General features: G+C 53.6%; 1 protein-coding gene across 2 annotated transcripts in view; it reads right to left on the reverse strand.

Annotated features, from left to right (window-relative positions):
* TLN1 (talin 1) overlaps window positions 1-20,531 on the reverse strand; it is a 30,862-nt gene that overhangs the window by 6,336 nt on the left and 3,995 nt on the right. Inside the window, exons 2-45 of one of the 2 annotated variants that reach the window (XM_074361808.1) lie at window positions 18,271-18,433; window positions 17,929-18,026; window positions 17,544-17,673; window positions 17,284-17,436; window positions 16,888-17,030; window positions 16,651-16,778; window positions 15,860-15,920; window positions 15,105-15,209; window positions 14,615-14,770; window positions 13,771-13,872; window positions 13,544-13,620; window positions 13,132-13,312; window positions 12,865-12,978; window positions 12,644-12,752; window positions 12,206-12,414; window positions 11,950-12,048; window positions 11,553-11,603; window positions 10,816-10,983; window positions 10,332-10,626; window positions 9,672-9,838; window positions 8,701-8,829; window positions 8,415-8,531; window positions 8,199-8,312; window positions 7,904-8,038; window positions 7,620-7,748; window positions 7,341-7,443; window positions 6,977-7,185; window positions 6,509-6,628; window positions 6,103-6,300; window positions 5,773-5,912; window positions 5,494-5,587; window positions 5,303-5,392; window positions 5,067-5,189; window positions 3,796-3,939; window positions 3,154-3,315; window positions 2,744-2,884; window positions 2,470-2,651; window positions 2,136-2,268; window positions 1,815-1,916; window positions 1,557-1,727; window positions 1,318-1,467; window positions 1,110-1,211; window positions 910-1,029; window positions 14-160 (exon numbers count right to left, since the gene is read on the reverse strand). In XM_074361808.1, the coding sequence (XP_074217909.1) occupies window positions 14-160; window positions 910-1,029; window positions 1,110-1,211; window positions 1,318-1,467; window positions 1,557-1,727; window positions 1,815-1,916; window positions 2,136-2,268; window positions 2,470-2,651; window positions 2,744-2,884; window positions 3,154-3,315; window positions 3,796-3,939; window positions 5,067-5,189; window positions 5,303-5,392; window positions 5,494-5,587; window positions 5,773-5,912; window positions 6,103-6,300; window positions 6,509-6,628; window positions 6,977-7,185; window positions 7,341-7,443; window positions 7,620-7,748; window positions 7,904-8,038; window positions 8,199-8,312; window positions 8,415-8,531; window positions 8,701-8,829; window positions 9,672-9,838; window positions 10,332-10,626; window positions 10,816-10,983; window positions 11,553-11,603; window positions 11,950-12,048; window positions 12,206-12,414; window positions 12,644-12,752; window positions 12,865-12,978; window positions 13,132-13,312; window positions 13,544-13,620; window positions 13,771-13,872; window positions 14,615-14,770; window positions 15,105-15,209; window positions 15,860-15,920; window positions 16,651-16,778; window positions 16,888-17,030; window positions 17,284-17,436; window positions 17,544-17,673; window positions 17,929-18,026; window positions 18,271-18,400 (5,931 nt within the window). In that variant the 5' untranslated portion in view covers window positions 18,401-18,433. The remainder of the gene's footprint in view (window positions 1-13; window positions 161-909; window positions 1,030-1,109; window positions 1,212-1,317; window positions 1,468-1,556; window positions 1,728-1,814; window positions 1,917-2,135; window positions 2,269-2,469; window positions 2,652-2,743; window positions 2,885-3,153; window positions 3,316-3,795; window positions 3,940-5,066; window positions 5,190-5,302; window positions 5,393-5,493; window positions 5,588-5,772; window positions 5,913-6,102; window positions 6,301-6,508; window positions 6,629-6,976; window positions 7,186-7,340; window positions 7,444-7,619; window positions 7,749-7,903; window positions 8,039-8,198; window positions 8,313-8,414; window positions 8,532-8,700; window positions 8,830-9,671; window positions 9,839-10,331; window positions 10,627-10,815; window positions 10,984-11,552; window positions 11,604-11,949; window positions 12,049-12,205; window positions 12,415-12,643; window positions 12,753-12,864; window positions 12,979-13,131; window positions 13,313-13,543; window positions 13,621-13,770; window positions 13,873-14,614; window positions 14,771-15,104; window positions 15,210-15,859; window positions 15,921-16,650; window positions 16,779-16,887; window positions 17,031-17,283; window positions 17,437-17,543; window positions 17,674-17,928; window positions 18,027-18,270; window positions 18,434-20,531) is intronic. The other variant, XM_074361810.1, reaches the window with a different exon arrangement.

A 20,531-nucleotide genomic window follows, 5' to 3' on the forward strand; every position in this document is an offset into this window, starting at 1 on the left:
TGAGCACAGTCACCTTCTCGGAGACTCTTCGTGCACACTCTATCAGCTCCTTCTTGGTATAAGCGTCACTGGGGCTGCACTGCAGGGCGCCTGCCTTGGTGACCAGAGCAGCACAGCCGTGCCCCAGCTCCTGTACCCGGTGCTTGATGTGGGCACCTATCTGTGAGCAGATGGAAAAGGGAGATGGATTTTACAAGAGGCACTCACGTCCCTCCACTGTGCTTGAGGAGTCACTAGAGACCTAAAGTAACATGTACTGCAGACTAAAGGGGTTGTGAGAAAAGTGCCCAGCATGTAGACTCATCCTGTTTCACAGCCTTTAGTCAGGAGGTCACTTCCCACACATGGAAATGATAGCCTGTGGGCACCAGCTGTGCTAAGCAGAGTGAGGAGGAGGGGGAGAAGCGCTTCATGCTGGGTGTTTGAATCAGAGGCCATGGATTACAATTTGGCCTGTGTGTGGCTGTGGAGGGGCTTGGGGTTGGGGATTAAGTGAGTCATGTGAAGATCCAATTACTGGCTTTCTTGGAAAGCCAGGAGTTTAGGGAAGGAAGAGCTTCAGGGATTTGCAAGAAGAAAGAACTAAGAAGGGAATATAGACTGCAGCACAGCAGAGCAGCAGCCACAGGCCCAGAGGAAGGGCAGCAGAGGATACGGCGGCAGACCAGGAAATCTCTAGGTCCTGGGCTGTCTCCTTTGTCCCTGTGCCTGAAGGCTTTGATGCCACCCCTACACAGAACTCTGATCACTCTTTCGTGGAGTGGCCCTGAGGATGAACTCCCCCTTCTATGAAAGACCAGAGGGGGCAAGGATGGGACAGCCGAAGAGACTGACATGATGGGACAGGGGGCACACCACTGGGATGTTCTGTGAGGGGCAGGGGGGAGGTCAGAACTGCCTCCAAGTTACCTCTTCATTTTCAGCAGCTACAGCTGCGGGCTTGGCCTGTGAGGCCAGACGACCATAGTCACTGGTCAGCTGGTTTGCGAGAGGGCCCAGCTCCTCAGGGCTGGTGTTTGACTTAGTTACCTGGTGATAGTGGAAAAAGGGGAGTTATGTCCAAACTCAACTCTCCAATGGCAGTCCTCTTAAAACTCTCCCAAACTCACCATCTCCTGAACGGTAACAGCAATGGCCTTGGCTGTCCGCACCATAGTTGTCTGGTAATCCACAAAGGAACCTTCTGGTTCACCCATTGGTCCTTCATCTAGCTGAGGGAGGAGGATGAGGGAAGGGAAAAGATTGTTGGTCCCTGCCACTGGGCTCAGGGACCTGGCCTGCGGTCGGCTCTGTCCACAGGCACCCCGGGTCTCTCACCTGGTTGATGGCCTGCGTGATGGAGTCCACCATGCCGCCGACAACCCCAGCAGCACTGGCTGCCTCGTTGAGGGTGGTTGTTAGGTCTTCCACGGCCTCTGTCATCATCTGCACGGCCTCCTCCAGGGCTTCCTGGGTGTGAGCTGCTTGCTGTGGGGCACAGTGAATGAGGGGGGGCCCCGCTGTTCCTGCATCTCCGACTTCTTATAGCAGCCGCCTCGCACCCTAGCCCTCAGTACCTTGGGGTTACCGCCAGCCTCCTTGGCTGTGTACAGCAACTGCAGGGCAGACTCGGCCAAGGTTTTAGTCTGGTCCAGGAGCGCCATCTGCTGTGGGTGGCTCAGGGTCTTGGAGGCAGCACCCACGGCAGCCAGGGTGAGTGGCTCAAAGTATTGGGCCATCTGGGACACCTGAGGCAGGGGGTTGGACTAGGGGTCAGCTGGGCCAAGTACCCTTGTTCATCCTGCCTCGGACTCCCCATTTGTCTCCCCAGATACCTTGTGTCCCAGCTGGGAGGCTTCAGCCCGGGCAGCACTGGCCAGCGGCTCAATAAGATGGGAGATCTCCTGCACCGCAGTGAGCATCTGGGTGTGCAGGGCCTGGGGAGGAAGTGAAATTTAGCCCTGACTATGACCTGTGATGGGACCCTCCAGTTGCACAGGACCCTACTCTTCTCATATCCAACTATCCCGCCAACCCCCGGCATGTTTCATACCCTCGATGTCTCTAGGAAGCCCACTCCCAGATCGCCCATCCTCCTTAAGCCTGTCAGCCCTCCTCCCAGACACACGCTTTCATAGGACCCTCTTCCCCCTTACCTCTTGAGAGATACCCTCACGGGGAGCAAGCTGCTGGCTGACTGCAGCGAGGGAAGCCTGGTCCAGGTCCCGCAGACAGCTGTTCAGAGCTGCAATGGCTGTCTCACACTCTAGCTGCCCTGGAGCCTTGTCCCTGCAGACACATCACAGGCTTCAGCACGAAGAACATCCCTTGAATACAAGGCTAGCCTACCTTTTCCCCTGCACCCACCAAATCTTGGCCAACAGGTGTCCTCTAACACTGTCCCATCTCATTGCACGTAAGTGCCCACCCCTCCATTCTGCCACAGCGTATGTCCCCCAGTCACACTGGTTCTCTACCTGACCCCCATACCTCATGCTTGTAATGAGCTTCTTGATAGAGTCGGAGACAGTACGGGAGTGGCCAGCCAACACTGACCAGCGCGGGGGGTCCCGGGGATTGACCGCCAGGGCCCGGGCTGTCTGGATTAGGCCCCCGGCACTCTCCAACATTGTCTTCGCAGAGATCACAATGGGTTCCATAGCAGCCCGGCCCTGGAGAGAAGGGAGGCAGGGAGGTGAGTCTCAAGACTCCAGGAAGATGAGGTGGCAGCCACCCCATCAGTTCTTCCTTCACATTGCCTCACCTCAGGGCTGATCTGGGCAGGAACACTGGAGAACTCAGGGTTGGATGCAAAGGCACTCAGATTGTCCACAGCCTCCAGCAGAGGGGCGGTTGCTGCTCGGCACTGGGCACGGTTCTCCTCTGTGAAGGCCCCGTCTAGTGCCTGAAGTGGGAATGACACAGAGGCCCTCAGGACGGACTGTAGGCAAAGGCAGCGAAGCCCAGGTCTCCCTCCTGAGCTTAAAGGTTAAAGGGTGTGGGGAGAGGGTGGTGATGACCAGCGTGGATAGGAAAGGGCTTGGGCTCAGGCAGTGGGATTTGGTAGAAGGCCTCAGGGAGTGACAGGGAAGGTCAGGGGAGAGAAGACTAGACAGGTCGGGGAGAGAAGACTAGACAGGTCAGGGAGAGGCTGAGAATTCAAACACTGGGAACCTTGATGGTCTTGACAAGATTGGCTGTGCTGTTGGCCACCTCCTTCGCTGATTGTACAAACTGGCGCTTGGCAGTAGGATTGGCAGTACGGGCAGAAGCCAGGCGGCAGCTGTTACACAGTGCAGAGGTGTGTTTGGCAACAATGGTGGCTGCAGAGAGCACCTGAGGAGACAGAATCGTGGAAGAGCTGTGATGAGGGCAGGAGGGAAGTGTTCACACCAGGGAGGAGCCCCTTTAGGTTGGGGTGGAGAGTAATACCCTTGGAAGTCTAATTAGGAAAGACAGAGTCACCTGAAAAGTCAAGGTTTGGGAGACAGAGATGCCCAAAGATAAGCAGGGTGTGGGGGGAAGGAAGGCGAAGGGCTGACACACTAATGGAGAAATCGTAACAGACTCAGTAGGAAAGTGATCTCAAACGTCCATACAGAAGTGGTGAGCTTGGCAGTAACTGAAGGAATGATGAGAAACATGCAGGAGAAGACAATTACCCAGAGAAGCTGCGTGTGGAAGGTCAGAGATGGGGCTCCGCTCTCTCCCCAACACGTCCCCCCTCCACGTGCCCTCTCCCCACAACAGGGCTGGTGCAGCCTGGCTCAGCAGCCCTTCCCAGACCTGCCCATGGTACCTGTACCCTGGAGTTACCTGGGCCTGGGTGCAGCCAGGCTCCCCCAGGCTCTGACAGGCCATCTGAATTGCCTGGTTTGCTCGGGCAAACTGTGTGGGCTCTACCAGCCCTTGCTGTCCAGCTTGGCTGTTGGGGTCAGAGACGCCAACCAGATATGCAGCCTGAGGAGAGAGGAAGTGGGGTGAAGAATAAGGAATATTCCTCAGGTGGGAATTAAATAGTGATGGTGGGGACAAAGGGCAGCAGAGGTAAGTTTAGTGGCCAGGGTTCTATGTGAGTGGAGGTGTATTAACCAGCTACAGTCACACTATAAAAAAAAAGGGAAAAAAACCCTTTCCTGTTCCGTTAAATGTGTTCAAACATTTCAGAAGATTAAAAAAGGAAAAAAGGAAAGCCACATAATAAAGTTTTTATCAAAATTCTATTTAGATGTGTATGCGTGTGTATGTTTGGTCTTAAGATGAAAAATATTGCTTACTATAAGTAGCAGTGAAAAAAGTTTGAAAGCCACACATAAACACATATATACTGAAAGCCTCTTTTAGAGACAGTTTTAAAACTATGGGGATGGTTAACATTTACAGTATCTCCAGGCTTCTAGATTTGGAAAGGGGAAGGAATGGGTGTAACAGTTGCCCAAAATTTGTTTTGATTGGAGGACCATCATAAGGTTTGATTATTACTTCACCCAACATATGGTAGCTTTGCTTTTTCCTCTTCATGCTTTTCCAGAAATAAGTCAAACCATATAGAGCAGGCCACCCAACAGAACAGGGCAAAGGGAGGCAGGATGGGAAACTCTCAGATGAACTCTCATGCCAGTTTGTCTTAAGGATTCACATACTAAAGCAAAATACTCTCAGAGCTAATTGACTGTTTATAATTCATAACGTAGAAAAAAGCAAATTTAAGTGGTGACTCAAGTAATTGTAAATATAATCCCTGGTACTAAAGTAAAAATTATGTGAAAATAATTTGCATATGTTAATCAGTATATAGCAAGAAAGCCAGGGCTGGAGAAGGCCCAGTGGTTGGACAGTGTAATCATAACCCAAAGCACCAGGGCTCAGGGGTGACAGCAATCAGAATTGTTGGTGTTCTACAACTGGTGACAAATATCTCCACTTTAGGAGGGGTTAAGAACTCCACTCTCCATAGAGTTGGCTTTGTAAGCATAACTTTTTTTTTTTTTTTTTCCACATAACTTTTGACTGCTCTGCGTGTCAGGCTGTGAGGAGGAGGGGTAGGGAGGGCAGGGGAGTTCCAGGGACCATCTCAGGAGAATAACCTGTGCAGCTGCCTCGGTGAAGCCACAGAGCGCCTTGGAGGCTGTGGCGATGGCCTCCCCAAACTCTGGCAGATTTCCGTTCTTGGCATTTTGGGAGATGCCAGTCATGGCCTCACCCAGCACCTGAGGAACAGAGGGTATCAGGAGAGTCAGATCCTTCCTCAGAGGGGTAGGGCAGCCCCTAGTTAGTTTCCTCTTCCTGCCCTCTGCCCTCCTGGATTCCTGGCTACACCTACCTTTGAGTTTTCCATGACACTGTCCAGGCAGCCAAAGTAGGACATGTCATTGATGGGCTGGACTGGGTTCTCTAGGAGTTCCCGGACTGTCTGTGTAGGGCGGGGGTTGACGTGAGATCCGAGACATCCCTTCACCCCAAACCCAGAACACCTTCCTCAACCTCAACCCCATTTGGCCTGCCAGAGCCTACCTCCAATTCCCGCAGGGCATTGTCACACTCTTTCTGGCCTGGCGCCTGCTGGGTGCACATGGTGATGAGCTGGTTGATGCTGTCGGTCACTGCCCTGGGAGGAAAAGGAAGTCAAGTGAATGGGTGCCTAGGTCATCATTTCTGCATCCTGTACACATGGGAAGTCTCCAGCTGTTTCTCTTTTGTCTATAATTACTCCTAAGCCAGGGACTTCTCATGAAATTCCCCCTCCTCAATCTCTTCAACATTCTAGGGCTGGGCTTCCTAGCTTCTGCTTACCGGGCAGCTGCAGCCAGCTGACTCTTGAGGTTGGGGGAAGCAGGGTCTGTGGACAGGGCCTTAGCGGCCAGAAGAAGTTTGCTTGAAGACATGGAGATGCCCTTCAAGTTGGACACGACCTGGGCACGGTCCTCCTGGCTCTGTTGTAGGTGAGAAGGTCAACACATTGTCCGATCCTTTCTTATTTGTCTCTAAAAGGGGCCTCTGTCCCAGACACTCAAGTACTGCTAGAGACTGGGGAGGGGAGGGAGCCAGGGGCCAGAGAGGACTCCATGGTCACACAGATGCCTCCAGTCTGACCCGTGAACTAGACCCTGTGCCTCTTCATACCGGAGCCTGTCCTGCCATCTCCACGCCGGCTTCCAGGAAGGTGCTGAAGTCCTGTCCGAATCGACCCGAGGCTCGAGCCAGGTCCTGAGGGGTTCCCCGAGAGGCCTGTACCAGTTCTGTGGCTGCCTGATTCAGCCCAGCAGCGGCTTCATTCAGCCGGCTCTGAGCTTCTTGAAAAGTCCCAGTGCTGGGGGGAAGCTGCATGGTCAGAGGGGAAGTCAGGTGTAAGAATGGGAAAGGATGTGAGGGAGAGTCTGGTAAAGGAGGGCTGGTAGGTGTGCGCAGAGCCTGGGCTCAGTGAAGGGGGGTACATCTGGGAAGCTGGGGTCAAGGAGAGGTCCAGAAGTAGGAGGAGGAGCTTGGAATTCTTCATCCCCTAGGTTCCCCCCTCACCCCGCCCCTCTACCGAGTCACTTAGGAGTCGCTTGCTGGCATCTCCCACTGCTCTCAGGGCATTGTCCACATCGCGCTGGCCAGGCAGGCAGCTGACACAACGGTTCAGGGCCTGGGTCACTGCTTTGGCCACCTGAGGTAGGAAAGGAGATGGGGGTTGCCAAAACGGAAATAGTTGGGAGATCCCCTCCTCCACTCATGGGACATGGGAGCCTCTGAAAGTGAAAGCAGAAAGGGGGGGTGTTGTAGCTGAACAGGCTGCAGTCAGGGTATCAAGTGATGGTGTCCAAACTTCCCCAAATGTGGTGTTTAGCGCAGCCCCTTCCTCAGTCTAGCTGAGACGCTTATACTAAGACTGAGAGAAGGAAGGGTAGAATCCAGAGAGGAGCGGTCACTGCAGATGAGATTCTCTCCAGGCAGGGTGGGCCTTCTGCTGGGATCTGGGAGAGAGGGTGTAAGTGGCCCCGTCCCAATACCTGACCTGGGCAAGCCTCTGCTGGCTCTCAGGGTCCCCCGGATGGCCAGCTGCCTTTTTCGCCTCCTCGATGAGGCTGCTGGCCTTGTCCAGTACATCACTCGCTGTGTCGAGCACGATGGCTTGCACCGCAGGGTCTGATGTCAGGGCAGCTACACCCCTGGCAGCTTGGGCCAAGGACCGCAGCCCACCTGCCACATCTCGAGCTGCAATACCTGGGGTAGGAGACGAGGAGAGAGGAAGGAAGGGAGAAGGTACCCTCACCGTCAGGCCTTGATGCTGGCTGTTTCCTGTCAGCCCCATCCCTTACCCAGCTCCTATTCCCCCATCCTCCTCACCACATGCCCCATTCCTGGCCCTGCCCACATACCTGCATAATTCTCATTGCCCTGGGCAACCTCTCCCAGGAGCTGGGCGATTGCGGAGCTCACTGCTTTGGTGCTGTTGCCCAGGTCCTGGGCACATTTCTCCATCTAGAGATGAAGGGGGAGACTCAGGGGCACAGATGCAGAAGGAATGGGGAAGATGGAACTTGAGAAGCTACTTGGGGACAGCTGGCAGTTTAAGTGATGTTCTGGGCAGCTCTGGGGCACAGGTGGGAAGGAAGACTTCAGGGTTTGAGTAAGAATGAGGTCTTATGAATACGTACTGTCTCCCCAGGTAGGGGTTTCAGCTTGCCATCTCGAGCTGCTGCCTTCACTTCCTGCAGGTCTCTCTCTAGATTCTGGACCACACTCAGAGCAGAATCCATCTCCAAAGGCCCACATGCTTCCTGAGCCTACAAAGATATGGGGTTTGAGGTGTAGGAGGTACAGCTGTATCTCACTGATGCCTCAGGTTGCACAGTTATCCACTTTAGGGTATTCTGCACAGATGCTCCATGACCCCAGGGCTCCACTCTCAACTTCCAAAGCAGCGAGTCAGCTCCCATACCTTCTGGGCAGCGGTACGGAGTTCAGCCAATGCGGTGCCAAGGTTTTTAGCACACTGACTCAGCTGCATGGCCGAAGCCTGGTCCTGAATTGTTGGCACGGAGGCCTTCGCAGCTGCCACCATCTTCCCACCTGGCTGTTGGGGAACAGGAGGGTAGATGAAGTGTATCTTATGCCCTCACTGGAGCTCAGTACTGGGGAAGAGGCTATTGGCAGAGAGTTAATCTGATTAAATATTAGAGGTCTTAGAAGAGTGGGAAGGGCCTGGGCTGAGACGTGGGCGGAGGGTGCCTTGCCTGCAGGAAGCTCTGGCTGGCAGCAATGAGGGCTAGCTGAGCACTGGGACTGTCAGGCTGGGCTTGGCTCCCTCGGACGCCCTGCACCAGCAGTGGAATCTGCTCTGCCACAGCCTGTAGGTGAAAATGTTATAAGAGCCACTTCCCCACAGACTGGGGGAAAGTCCCCCTCCTCCCACACTTCCTCCCACCCCCGTACACTTCCTGGAGTCTCACCTTGCAGCTCTGCACCAGCAGGGGCTGGGGACCAGCAGAGGCCTTGGGGGTGGAGGCTGCATGTTGGGCCGCAGCGATGGTCTGTGTAGCTGAGGCTGCAGCCTGCTTGGCTGCGTGCTTTAAGGACAGAATAGTGATGACCAGCCCCAGGCATTCCTGTACCCTGTCCCTGGCTTATCCTGCCCACACTATCCCTCAAAGAAATATTAACGGATGCTCTCTCCGCACGTCCTTCCCGGTTTCCTTCCTCCCACAGCACCTACACTGCTGTATTTCCCAGCCTCACCTCCAGGCGCTGCACGAGCTTTTTCTTGATGGCATTCTGTGCAGCTGCATTGGTCGCCATGCGGAGACCCTCAGCTGCCTCCCGCAGCCTCTGCTGCTGCTCCTCACTGTCAGGGTGGGCGGCTGCTCCCTGAGAGGTGGCGAGAGGGACAGTTATCACCCAGCATCCCTGTGGACCCTAAATAAGCTTTTCTCTGACCCCTCCAGACTCAGACTTATTTTCCTGAAGTCACTTCTATCCCCACTGGAAGGTAATCATGGCTGGGATGAGTTGCCTGAAATGGGCAAGTGGGGAGCCTCAGGAGGCCCTGGCTTCCCTTTGGGATGCTGAAATCCCTTCCTTAGGTGGAATTATTCCTGCTTCCCCTTTTTGGGGAAGAGGCCATGTTTCTTCTCCTACTCCCCAAAACATACCACCAACAAATGGGGGTGAGCAGGGCTCCCTGGGACAAGGAGGATGCAGTTTACAGCAGGGATCTCAGGGATACCAAAGCAGGGGCCCTGGTGACTCCTGCAAACTGAAGAGCCCCCAAGCCCAGGGGCATCTTCCTGACAGTCTTCTGCACCCTTACACCCCTATGGCCCATTGCTTTGTCTTTCTCTGTTCTGCTAGCAGCAGACCCCTGGAACTGAAAGCCTATGTGCTTTCACAGGAGACCAGGAAGCAGAGGGATCCAGGAAGCAGGCAAGTGGTGGCAGCAGAGTAGGGAAGAGGGAATAGCAGGCCTCGGACTTAGAAGAAGAAAAAGGTACAGTTTCCTGTCAGTGAGGACTCTGGGAGTCACACTGGCTGGAAGCCTGGCACCATCCACCACCGCCTAGGGGAGCATGTACTTCCTCAGTGCTCCTATGTTTGTTCTTCTGTATCTTCTGCTTTTCCTGAGTCCCTCCCATCAGACAAGGATGACCCATCTGGACCTTTCTGCTTCCCTGCAGGGCCCGGTCTGGGGGTCTGCACAGAAGGATCTGTACCTTGGCAGCCTCCACCATCTTGGCTGTGGCATCGGCCAGGATCTTGGCGGCGCTTAATAGCTTGCGGGAATTCTCCAGGTCACTCTCCCCCTCAGCATCAGCCTTGATGGCATTGACCAGGTCAGAGGTGGCTTGGGCTAGGATGCGGGCCTGTCGCACCATCTCACCTGGGAGCACAGGCCCAGTCAGGGAAGGAAGCCAGAGACACTGAGAGGGTGTCAGGAGTTGGGGAAGACAAGGCAGACAGGGCTTTTGGGGACAGTAAGGAGACATGAAAGTTCTCTGAGTGATTTCCCTGGAGTTATTATTTTCTGAGTTTAGGCTCTCAGAAAGGAATAAATTTCCTGGTGGGCTTTGATGAAGGGAAAGACAGTCTCCAGTGGGTATTTTCAGCAGTCTTGAGAGGATGAGAATCTTTGTGAAGGATTTGGGGGGTGAGGGAGTGGGGTGGGCATGGCAGTCTCTTAATAATGCCTCTTTCCATCTATTTTTGTGTATACTTTGGTATGTTTTTTAAATGCACCAAAGAAGGCAGAGATTATATTCCTGCTTTGCAGATGGGGAACCAGAAGTTTCAGAGATTAAACACCCAGCATACTGGGCCTCGAGGAACCTCACTGGGGTTCTCTGTCTTCTTGAAAGGGTGGGGGCTGTCCTTACCAGCATCACCCATGGAGCTAAAGATGTTCTCGGTGACAGTGAGGATGGTGTCAGTGGCCTGGTCATAACGGCCAGCAGGCCCAGCCCCTGTGGCGTGGGCCCTCACATGCTGCAGCAGCTCATTCAGGGCCTGCGTGACGGCTGTGGCTGCTGCTCCTACCCCCCGCAACAGCTGCCCATCTTCTGTGGCTGCCTGGGAGGCGGACACACAGCCTTCCACGGCTTTGGCCACAAGTCGTCCGGCTTCCACCAGTTGCTCTTGGCAAACGGGGGAGCTGATTGTAGGTGCCACCACCTGTGGGCAAACTGAGTTTCAGAGATGTAGGCGAGAGAAATGAGTTGTGAGGTGAAGTGTTTGTGGCGTTCACAGTAGTTGTTAGGCTGCGGAGTGAGGCCTCCGGGGTCAAAGAAATGAAGTGAGAAGCTCTTGTGTCCGTGGTAGCAACACCACTCGGCACAGGCTGGAGAAGCTTTCGGGGCTCACCTTGGTACAGGCCACCAGCTGGGAGGTGGACAGGGCACACTGTGTTGCTGCAGCAATAACCTGGGTCTGAAGCCCCGAGTCCTCGGTCCGCTGGGCCACACTCTTGGCCTTGAGGACCAGGGCAGCTGCAGCACTTGCCACGGCCTTGGCTAGTTGCATGAGCACGTCCTGTGAGAAAACAGCAGTCAGCATGGCCTGGGATCGGGATTGGGCCTGGGATCCATGGACCCTTCTCGGACGCATAAGCTGTTTCATTATTCCCACTGACTCCAATCACAGAGCAGTATGTACAGAGCAACCAGAACCTACCCCAAGCCCCTGCCTCGAGCACCGAGTAGGACAGAACCTACACCGAGGAACAAACCCACACCAAGAGAAACAGAGCCTACACCAAAGGGAGAAATGCGTGAGGCGGATACACTCGGACCGCGCTGGGGAGGGAGGGCAGCGCTGTTACAATGGGATGGAGGGAGGAGGTACCTCTTGGGGTCCCGCCTACCCCCTCAGCTTCTTTTCTCCATTTCTTCTCAATCTTGGTTGGAAACAGTCACCCTGGAGTCTTGAGAACAAGTCCCTGTACTACTCTCCACAACCCCATTTTCTCAAGTCCTGCCTGTGGCTGCCTCCCCAGCTCCTGGCATGTTCTGCTCCCCCAGGGGGACAGGGGAGGGGGCAGAAGCGAGTGTATGCGGCTCAGAGAGAACAAAGCTGGGAAGGCCCAGGCCAGAGGCCGTTACCGTGGGGGGATCGGGGAGAGATCGAACCCCAGCCCCTCTGGGTGCACATATCTGTGTAGGAAATCCAGGATGACAAGTCAGCTGAGGAAACTGAGGGATCAAGATGCCCTCAAGTTAGGGTGAGGGCTACATATGGGGAAGACAGAGAAAGAGGACAGGCAGCTAAAAAATATCACCAATAAGGGCCAAGGGTAAACTAGTTGGTTAAGTTTGGATTCAGGGTTTCTGAATTCTCATCCCCAAAAAAGGGACTAGAGGTTCCCAGTGTCATCTCCTGGAAACAGAGGTTCAGGATGGTCTGAGGGGTCAATTTATAGTAGCAGGACTAGGAGCTGGATTCAGGATCAGAGACTACCTCCTAGAAACTGGGGTTCTGGGGGTTGGGTAAGTCACCAACCTGGAAGTGGGGGTCAGTATCGCTTTCCCCAATTTGCTGCAACAGCTCCCCACTGGCCTGGCCCACGTTCCCAGCTGCTTGCAGCAGGTTCTGACGGGGCTGTGGAGAGTGGACACCAGTCAGAAGCTGCCCAGTCCCTACCCATGGGTCCTACATGCCCGTGGGTCTCACACTCCCATCACGCAACTTGGACTGGCCTCTCCTCCTTGGGCTTGAACCCGCTCTCCTCCCTAGTGCCAGCCCCATGGGCCCTGACCTCAGCGCTGGCCGGCTGGGCACTGCGCAGCAGTTCTGACACCGCCCCCGCCAGGCCCTTGGCTGCCTGCAGCAGGGGCCGGCCACTGCCGCCCTCGTCCTCCAGCAGGGCAGCCAGAAGCTTCACGCCGCGGGACATCTCCGTCAGGTTGGAGGAGATTGTGGTGACTGCACAGCCAACTGCAGTATAGTCTGTCTCTGCAGGGTCCCCTGGGGGAGGAGGAGGAAGAGGAGCAAGTGTGAGGGACAGAGCAGGCTAGACGGGGGGCTGGGAGGAGCACAGTCATAGGCAGTTAGTCACACACATGTCCTGAGTGAGACGTACACACACAGTTCCTTCCATGAGTCAAGGTGCAGTCACACTGAGCGTCACACTCATGCTTGCACACGCTCACCTTCCGCTTCCCCCACATGCCCCCAAAGTTTGGCATCGGCCTACCTGCTGTCAGGTTCACCACGGAGGCAGTACCAGCTGTGATGGCGTCTACCTGGGAGTGGATTTCATGCTTTGATTCATCCATCTTGTTCTTACGCCAGGCCTTCGAGGCCTGAGAGAAAGAGAAACAAACCTCAGGGTCCCTTCTGCTCCAGTCAACCCCAACGCTGTTCCATGGAGTCCCAGCTGCAGTACTGTTGGCCTGTCCTCCATCCCATACTCACAGCATCCTGGCCCAGAGGGGGCAGAGTGTCAAAGTCATCCAGAGTGGCCTGGGCAGCCTGCACAGCCTGCATGCTGGAGTTGATAGTTCCAGTGAGCGCCTGCTGGGCTGACGTCTACCAGACAGAGGAGGGACAGGGAACACTTAGAGGAAAGAGAAGGTAAAAGAGAGCCTGGGCCCAAGGAGCAGAATACACACAGGGACATGGGAAAAGACTGCCAACTCCTGGCTAGGCCCAGCCGAGTGGGGGCCATAGGGGCGCTCTTACCAGAGGAGGCATGTGTCCTCGGTGCATCTGGCCACTGGTAATCTGCTGCTGGGCAGGTGGCATGCTGCCCACCTGGAAATTCTCAGGACCAGAGGCTCCAGAGCGCATGATGGCAGGCAGGGCCACGGAGCCGTGCTCCACCTTCCCCACCCGGTTATACTGCTGCTGAAGGACCGTTGACCTAGAGAGGGGACGTATTGGGAGCACTCCAAGGACTGCCTCCTCCTGTCCCCTTCCCTCCCTGCTCTACCACCTCTGCAGGCCCTGTGGTCTGGGGGTGCGTGAGGTCACATTACAGCCTGCGACTAGGTAAAGAACCATCCTGAGGACTCCCCACCCCTCACACTCCTTGGAGTCATGCCTTGCCTTCCCTGCCCCAGAGGGATGAGGTCAGCCCAGCTCTACTTCCTACTTTTTGGGGGAGACCGAGTCCTCCAGCATAGTAGACTCCTCATCTCCCTCCAGTCCAAAGTGATCCTTGCTTTTTTTCTGTAGGGAGAAAAAAAGAACAAGAGTTAAAGAAGAGGGAAGTGGAAAACAGCCTCTTCTTTCCCCAGTCAGCCACTCTCCAGAACCTGGATTCCCATTTCTAAAGGATTGGCTTGGGGAGAAGGAGAAGGCGAGGCAGGCAGTGCTCACCTTCTTAAGGATGATATCGATGTAGCCAGCAATGAGCTGTGCAATCTGCTCCCCCTCGGTCGTCTGTACTGAGTAGTAGCCATCCTGGTAGTCCCCAAAATCCTAGGGGGACAAGGTGGGGGTTCAGTGGGAAAGCCTGAATCCACCCAGGACAGAAAAGGGCGGGGTGGGTGCCCAAGGCTGGGCTGATGAGGGTGGCCTCCCACGCCAAGGAAGAAGTCTACCTTTCTTCAATCTCCTAATTCTTTATTTTTCTTGAAGGGAAATACTTTATTTTCAAGCAGTGATCTTTATGCTACACAGTTTCAAATAAGCCATTTAGGAAATCTCTCTTCTCTCACCCTGATAATAAAATTGGAAGGACATATTTTTCATTAATGATCACAGTTGAGGATTAGCATTAGTATCCAAAAGGGGAAACCACCTTTACAGATTTCTCTTTCTCAGTGGGGCACTTCCTCAAGGTGGGATCAGTTTTCAATTTATAAAACCAAAACACAAAGCCAGAGGGGGGAACTACCATAAGTAGCTGCTGCTGAAAGAGGGGAGGCTTATTTTTCTTTCTATCTCTTTTTTCCTTCCCTCTCCCCAAGATTCCTGTGATCTCAGCTTGCTGGTTAGTTTTGTTCTGTTGATTTTAAAGAATGTTTCATTTAAGTTTCCCTCATTCTCCAGGAGAAAATTTCTCCTCTATTCTAACCTCCAGGTTCCTGCAATAGTTCCAAAGTTCTCCTTTTTACTGGAGCCACATTCAGCGCACCTACCCGTGGAGGAGGGGAAGACCTCTGCAGCTGCCCTGTCTCAAAACTCCAAAGCCCTTTCTCCCTGAGCACCCCCCGCTCACCAGGGTGAAGCTCTTGGGAGAGGCAGCCCAGCGTTTGATGTTTGTGAGGTTCCATTCCTGGATCACCTCTTTGGTCTTCTCATCCACTCGCATCACACACTCCTTAGTGATGCCCAGAAGCCTGGGCACCAGCTTGTTTTTTCCTTTCATCTTTTCCTGTGAGGTAGAGGCCGTCGCTGGTGTTACTGGTCAGGGGATCAGATCTAGACCACAGAGGGGTGCTGAGATGGGCAGGAGAGCTAAACCAGGGTGTGTCTCTGGATGGACCTAGGACAAGGCCATGCTAGGATAAAGGGAAAGGGAGGGAAAACACAGGATAGGGAGGGGAGTGGTGGTGGAGGACTGACAACCAGGCAAGTTTTCACAAGGAAGAGAATGGGACTCATGGGGAACGATGGGAAATGTGACCAAGGGCAGGGTCAGAGACCTTCGGAGAGGAAAGGGAAAGAGCGGAAATAAGAGAGGGCAGGGAAAAGGGTCCATGACTCACCTTAACCAGGAAGAAGGAGACGCCGTACGTCTTGAGGGAACGGGCTAGCTTCACGTAGCGTACCTTGGCCTCGATCTCACTCATCTGTCCACAGTTCTTGTGTGCCTTCAAATATGAAATGGGTAAAGGTTTGGCAAAATGTGGGAAGAATGATATCAAAGACGAAGAGTTAAGATGGGATGTCAACTATAATGGGAGAATATTACGGGAACATGGAAAGGTTAGGGAGTGCAGGCTATGAGAAATGAGAGGGTGCCGGGACGGGGCTGACAAGGGCTCTGCAGAAGCAAGGATTCAAGAAGCGAGGGATGTAGTTAAGGAACTTGCAGACATTCTGGAGACATGAATGGACAGGTAGGAAGTGGAAGGTCAAATAGAAGGCCTCTTGGGCTAAGGATTCAGAGTGGGGATAACACCTTCCGTTTGTACAAAGATATACCCCTCACAGTGATTTCAGGTGTGCTATCTCATTTGACCCCCTATCAACCCTACGCAGTGCAGGTATCATTATCCCATGTTAGAGATAAAGAGAAGAAAACAAGAATATTGAACTGAATTCCACAGCATATGCAGTGATGCAGCTGAGACTAGAAGCCCAGGTCTTCTGCTTTCTTGGCACAGGAGAGGTGGGGGAACAGCCTGGCAGGCAGAAGCGGGGTAGGGGTGACAGTGAGGGGGCGGGGTCCATTTAGTCAGCAGGATTAAACAACAAAGTTCCCGGGTCATCCCAAACACCTGCCCCTATCCCCATTCACCTGGAAGATCTTACGCTCTCCCTTCTGCTTCACATACTCCTTGGGCAGGAAGTCCTTCAGGCTACACCAGAAAAGGGAGGGTCAGCATGTAGCGGACAGCATCAGGGACATGTGGGCCATGGACTGTGGGTCTAGGGGGTGAGGAAGTGTCTAGGACAGTGTTACACAGTGTTATCTTTGGGGAGAAGGAAGACTCAAGGAAACAGAGCCTGGAATGCCCTGTAATCAAGATGACTTAGCATTTGCTCTTGAATGCAGCCTGTGTCTCTCCCTGTAGGGAAACAGACTGAGGGAACTTGACTTGGAGGCTCATTCCCTGAGGAAAAAAGGGTCTCGAGCACGATTTCAGGGAACCAAGATCAGAAGGAGCTCACTAGAGGGACAACCATGCTTGTAAGAAGCTGAGAAAGCCACACCAAACTCTATGTATTCTGAGAAATACCAGTGGATGAGACCTGTGAGATTTTTGAGATCTGATGTTCCCTGTGATGAAAATGGACCCTGTTTCCCTCTGGCTACCATGGTAAAATTCTTCAGAGAATCTCAAAAAAATTAAATGCTTATTTCAGAGGTAGGGGGCAGGAGCAGGGAATCTGAAAGACATTGATATTCCACATGGGGCCAGGGAGGAGACAAATGGATGATGGACACTGAAAAGGTACCCATGTGGGTCAGACCCTGGTACCTTGAAAGAGGAAATAAGGGAAGGCCTGGGATGGAGACAGGCCCTCTGGGGTCACAATGGGAGGGAGTCCTGAGCCCTGACAGGGCACAGAATGGGGGTCACTCACTCAAGGAAGCCGGCTTTGTGCTTCTGCTCATTGTGGGGCCCAAACTGGATCTGGCATTGGAAGCCAGCAAATTCACAGGCCTTGTCGAAGGAGACAGGGTGGGAGCCATTCAGGATGTCGTCTCGTGCCTTGGGAGCACAGCGAAAGAAGGCCAGTGTTGTGGGGGGTGCAGGGATACTCCTCAGTGTGCTTCTGCCCCTCCTCACCCCCCTCACCCCAGGCAAGTCCTTTGCACACCTGCACATAAAGAAGGTTAAGCTGGACAGGGTCCCGGGAGTCCACATTCTGGTCTGAGTAGAAGAACTTCCTCCGGAGCAGAAGCGTCTCGTGCTCCTCCACTCCCTGTTCCCTCAGTGTCCGGCCATGGTCCAGCCAGTTCACTGGGACACAGAGAGTCCCCTCAGTGTCAAACCCCCCCACCCCGGCCCCTGCGCCATCTAGCCTCTGGCTTTTTGTTTATTTCCCACCTTCTCTCACTAATATGTAAGTTCCGTGAGTGTACGGTTTTATTACTGATGCACCCCAGTGTTTGCCAGTGCCTGGTAAAAGCAAGCGCTCTACAAATAATGCACAAACTGCTGCCCCTGCCACCCTAATTGTTTCTAATGCCCTCTCCTGTTCATTTCTGCTTACACTCATCATCTGTGTGCAATTTCTGCTTCAGTTTCTCCATCTTCTTTTCATCTCGCAGCAGTGTCTTGTCCTTTCGTAAGGTCCCTGTCACCTCCTCCTTTTTCTCCTCCATGAGCTCTCGAACCAGAGAGTATTCATCATGGTTGGTGATGCCTGGGGTAGAGGGGTGGATGGGTTGGCAGCATCCCAGACACCGCACTCACTTCCTCTGGCAGAGCTTGGGCCTCCCTGCCAAGCCTTCAGCCCTGCCAGCCCCTTACCAATGCGGGCACAGATGGTCATGAGCATGTCGGTGACAGTCTTAGAGTCATCTACCATGACAGTCTTCACAGTGCCGTCCAGCATACGGATCTTCAAGGGCCTCTGTTTCTTCCTGTACTCCATGGTGTCCTGTTGGGGCAAGAATAGAAGGCAGGGGCCCACTTTAAACTAAAGCTATTACTTCCCTTTTAAGCAGCCACAAGGGAGAAAAGTAGATTACTAAAAGGAAGACTATGGTGGCTCACTTGAAAGCTACGACTGCCTGGAGTGGAAAGAAAGCATGGGAGAGGTCAGAGACAACAGATGTGGGTGCTGAAAACAGGAGGAGGAAGGGGGGAAGTGACGGGAGAAGATGTTGGTGGTCCTTGATGAAGTGATACTCACCCCATTTCGGAGCATGTAGTAATCCAAAGCTTTCCCGGCCTCCAGCCATATACCCTTTTTGGGGTCATCATCTGACAGAAATAGCCCAAAGTCGCTGGCTGAAAGAGAGGATGGATCATCTCAGACTTATAGGGGCCCTAATGTGGCTGAGTGGCTGTACCATTACCCCTTATTATTTCCCCAGTGGCCCTGGGCCTAAAGGGGAGAGAGGGAACCAAGAAGCACAGACCTGAGGGATGAGTAGCCTTGGGGGACAACAGGGTGATTTCCCAAGGCCAAAAGCCTGGGGATGAGAAAGGACCAAGGAACTCCCGCCCCAGCCACCTGGGCAGTCTGACTCACGGGGGCCAGCCAGGGCCTCTGGGATCCGCTCACGGATGATGCGACAGGCGTCGTACACCATGGTGGACGGCTCGAACTGCATCGTCTTCACCACATTCCCAATGCTGATCTTCAGCGAAAGTGCAACCATGGTGGCAGCTTCTCCTCTCCAGCCTGGCTACACCTGGTCCGTGGCATCGGGGCATTAGAATACACCCTCACTGGAGGAGATGGGCCCCCCCCAGATGGAGCCCCAGGAAAGGGATCCACCAAAGCAGGTAAGAATGAGGTTGTTTTTGTTTTATTTAATAATTTCAAAGAGTGAAAGACGAGTTGCATCAAGAGGACCAGTCCTAACTATCTAAGACATCTGAAGGAGAGGCTGGTCTGCAAGGTACAAAAGCAGGTCTGAAACACAGTGTTACCTGAGGACACTGCCCTGCTCCCAGCACTGGAACATGTGCCTCCCTTCTTTCTTCCAAGTGTTTCTTTCTTACCCCTTGGGTCCCTGCTCATCTCCTTTCTCAGCCCTGCCTCTGCCCTGTTTTCATCTTTCCTCATTCAGTCTTTTTCTCTTTTTGTCTCTTACTAAGTCCTGCTGGCTTCTCTCTGTCTGGGATTTCTAGAGCTCTGCCCTGACTCATATGACCTTCCCTCTTACACAAGGCACAAGCCTCTTTTTCTGCAGAATGAAGACGTTATATTAGATAATCCCCAAGGGCTCTTGAGGCCTGCAAACACTGAACACTGACTCTAGCTAGTCTGGCAGGGAGGCCAAATACTGACTGTTCAAGCCATCCAGGCTCACTTGTCTCCACTTTCCTCTAACCTGACATGCTGGGGGCCTCCCAGAGGAGTTTGGCCCTTATTTGGCTTCCCCAGCAGTCAAGCTAGAATTATGATTTTCTAATGCACGAGGATCTCAGAAATAGTCTAGTCAACTTTTCAATTTTGCAGAAGGGGAATCAGACCGGGTGTGGTGTGTGTGTGTTTCAAGGCAGGTCAGAGAGGACCCCAGTCCTTCTAACACAGTCTTTGTTCCTTCTGAGTCACCAAGTTAGTACTAAGTCCTCACCGTTAACTCCTATGCTCTCTCCTCTTCAGTAAGTCCTTCGCAAACCTTGCCCTCTATCTCAGCTGCCTCCGCTGATAGTATTTTCAGAGCAGCCAGGGATACTAGTACCACACAGCCCTCCCTCCACCCTCCCCCACCCTCCAGCACCTCTCAGTGGAGGCAGCAGGTGGCGCACAGTGCACAAGACAAGTCTGCCTGGCAGCTGATGATGTGACCCGGCTCCATACAGGGATTGGTGCCCCTGACCTAAGAGCATGAGCAAATCCAGACTGCCCAGTCCCCTCTAGGCAAACTGCTAGCCCTGAGGGGGGAAAAGCAGGACTAAGGGTAAGGTTGGAAGCAGAGATGGGGATGTTAGGAAACAGAAGGCAGTTGAAAACCAGGGAAGTTTCGAAGGAGTGTGTTTTGGGAGGATGAAGAGATTAGAAGTGATTGAAAATCTAGGTAGAAAGAGACAGGAGGCAGATGAGGGAAAGGTCTGGATCAGGGGTCTGATACACCATTTCCAACCTTATAAATAACCTAGAGTCTCAAAAATTAAGAAACCACTTGCCCTCTATCTTTACTCCCAGCACCCCCAGTGACAAGTCTCTGTCCCCCTCCCCATTCCTGGGGCATTTCTCCCAATAGCTGGACAGACCTGGCTGTCGGGTCGCTGGTAGGCTGGAGGGTCTGCGAAGCTGAGGGCACAATGAAAAGATCTGGCACCCTAAGCTGAAACTGCATGTCTCCCCCCATTTCCTGTGGACATATGGACACCCCCTTCTTCCTCAAGCACGGAAACCTCTGGTGAGACCCCGATAAGGGAGTTGAGTCATGGCCACCCTCACTTTCAGCTTGGCCCTGAGTGGACATCCACATGGCTACAAGAGAGTGGGGGAGGAGAGGGGACTGAGGAGTGAATTGGGGGTAACTATAGAACAGAATCAGGCCCCTGAAGTATGGTGAGAAGCTAGGCAATTCCTGTTCTGGCCTGAGAATTTTGCTCCCCTTTCCATCATGTTTTATGGAACAGCAACAATGCCCCCCCCATGTCCCCCTCCCAGAGAACTCCTCCTCCCTCAAGACATTCCTGAGATGCATTCCAGAAGAGTTGGGCAATTGGGGGGGGGGGAATGGAGGACAGGAGGTCAAATCCCAGCAAGGAATGGAATGTAAGTGTACTGGGGGTAAGGAATTAGGGGTTCATAGAGAATATAGTCCGAGC

Source organism: Camelus bactrianus, chromosome 4 (genome assembly GCF_048773025.1).
Source record: "Camelus bactrianus isolate YW-2024 breed Bactrian camel chromosome 4, ASM4877302v1, whole genome shotgun sequence".
Lineage (NCBI taxonomy): Eukaryota > Metazoa > Chordata > Mammalia > Artiodactyla > Camelidae > Camelus > Camelus bactrianus.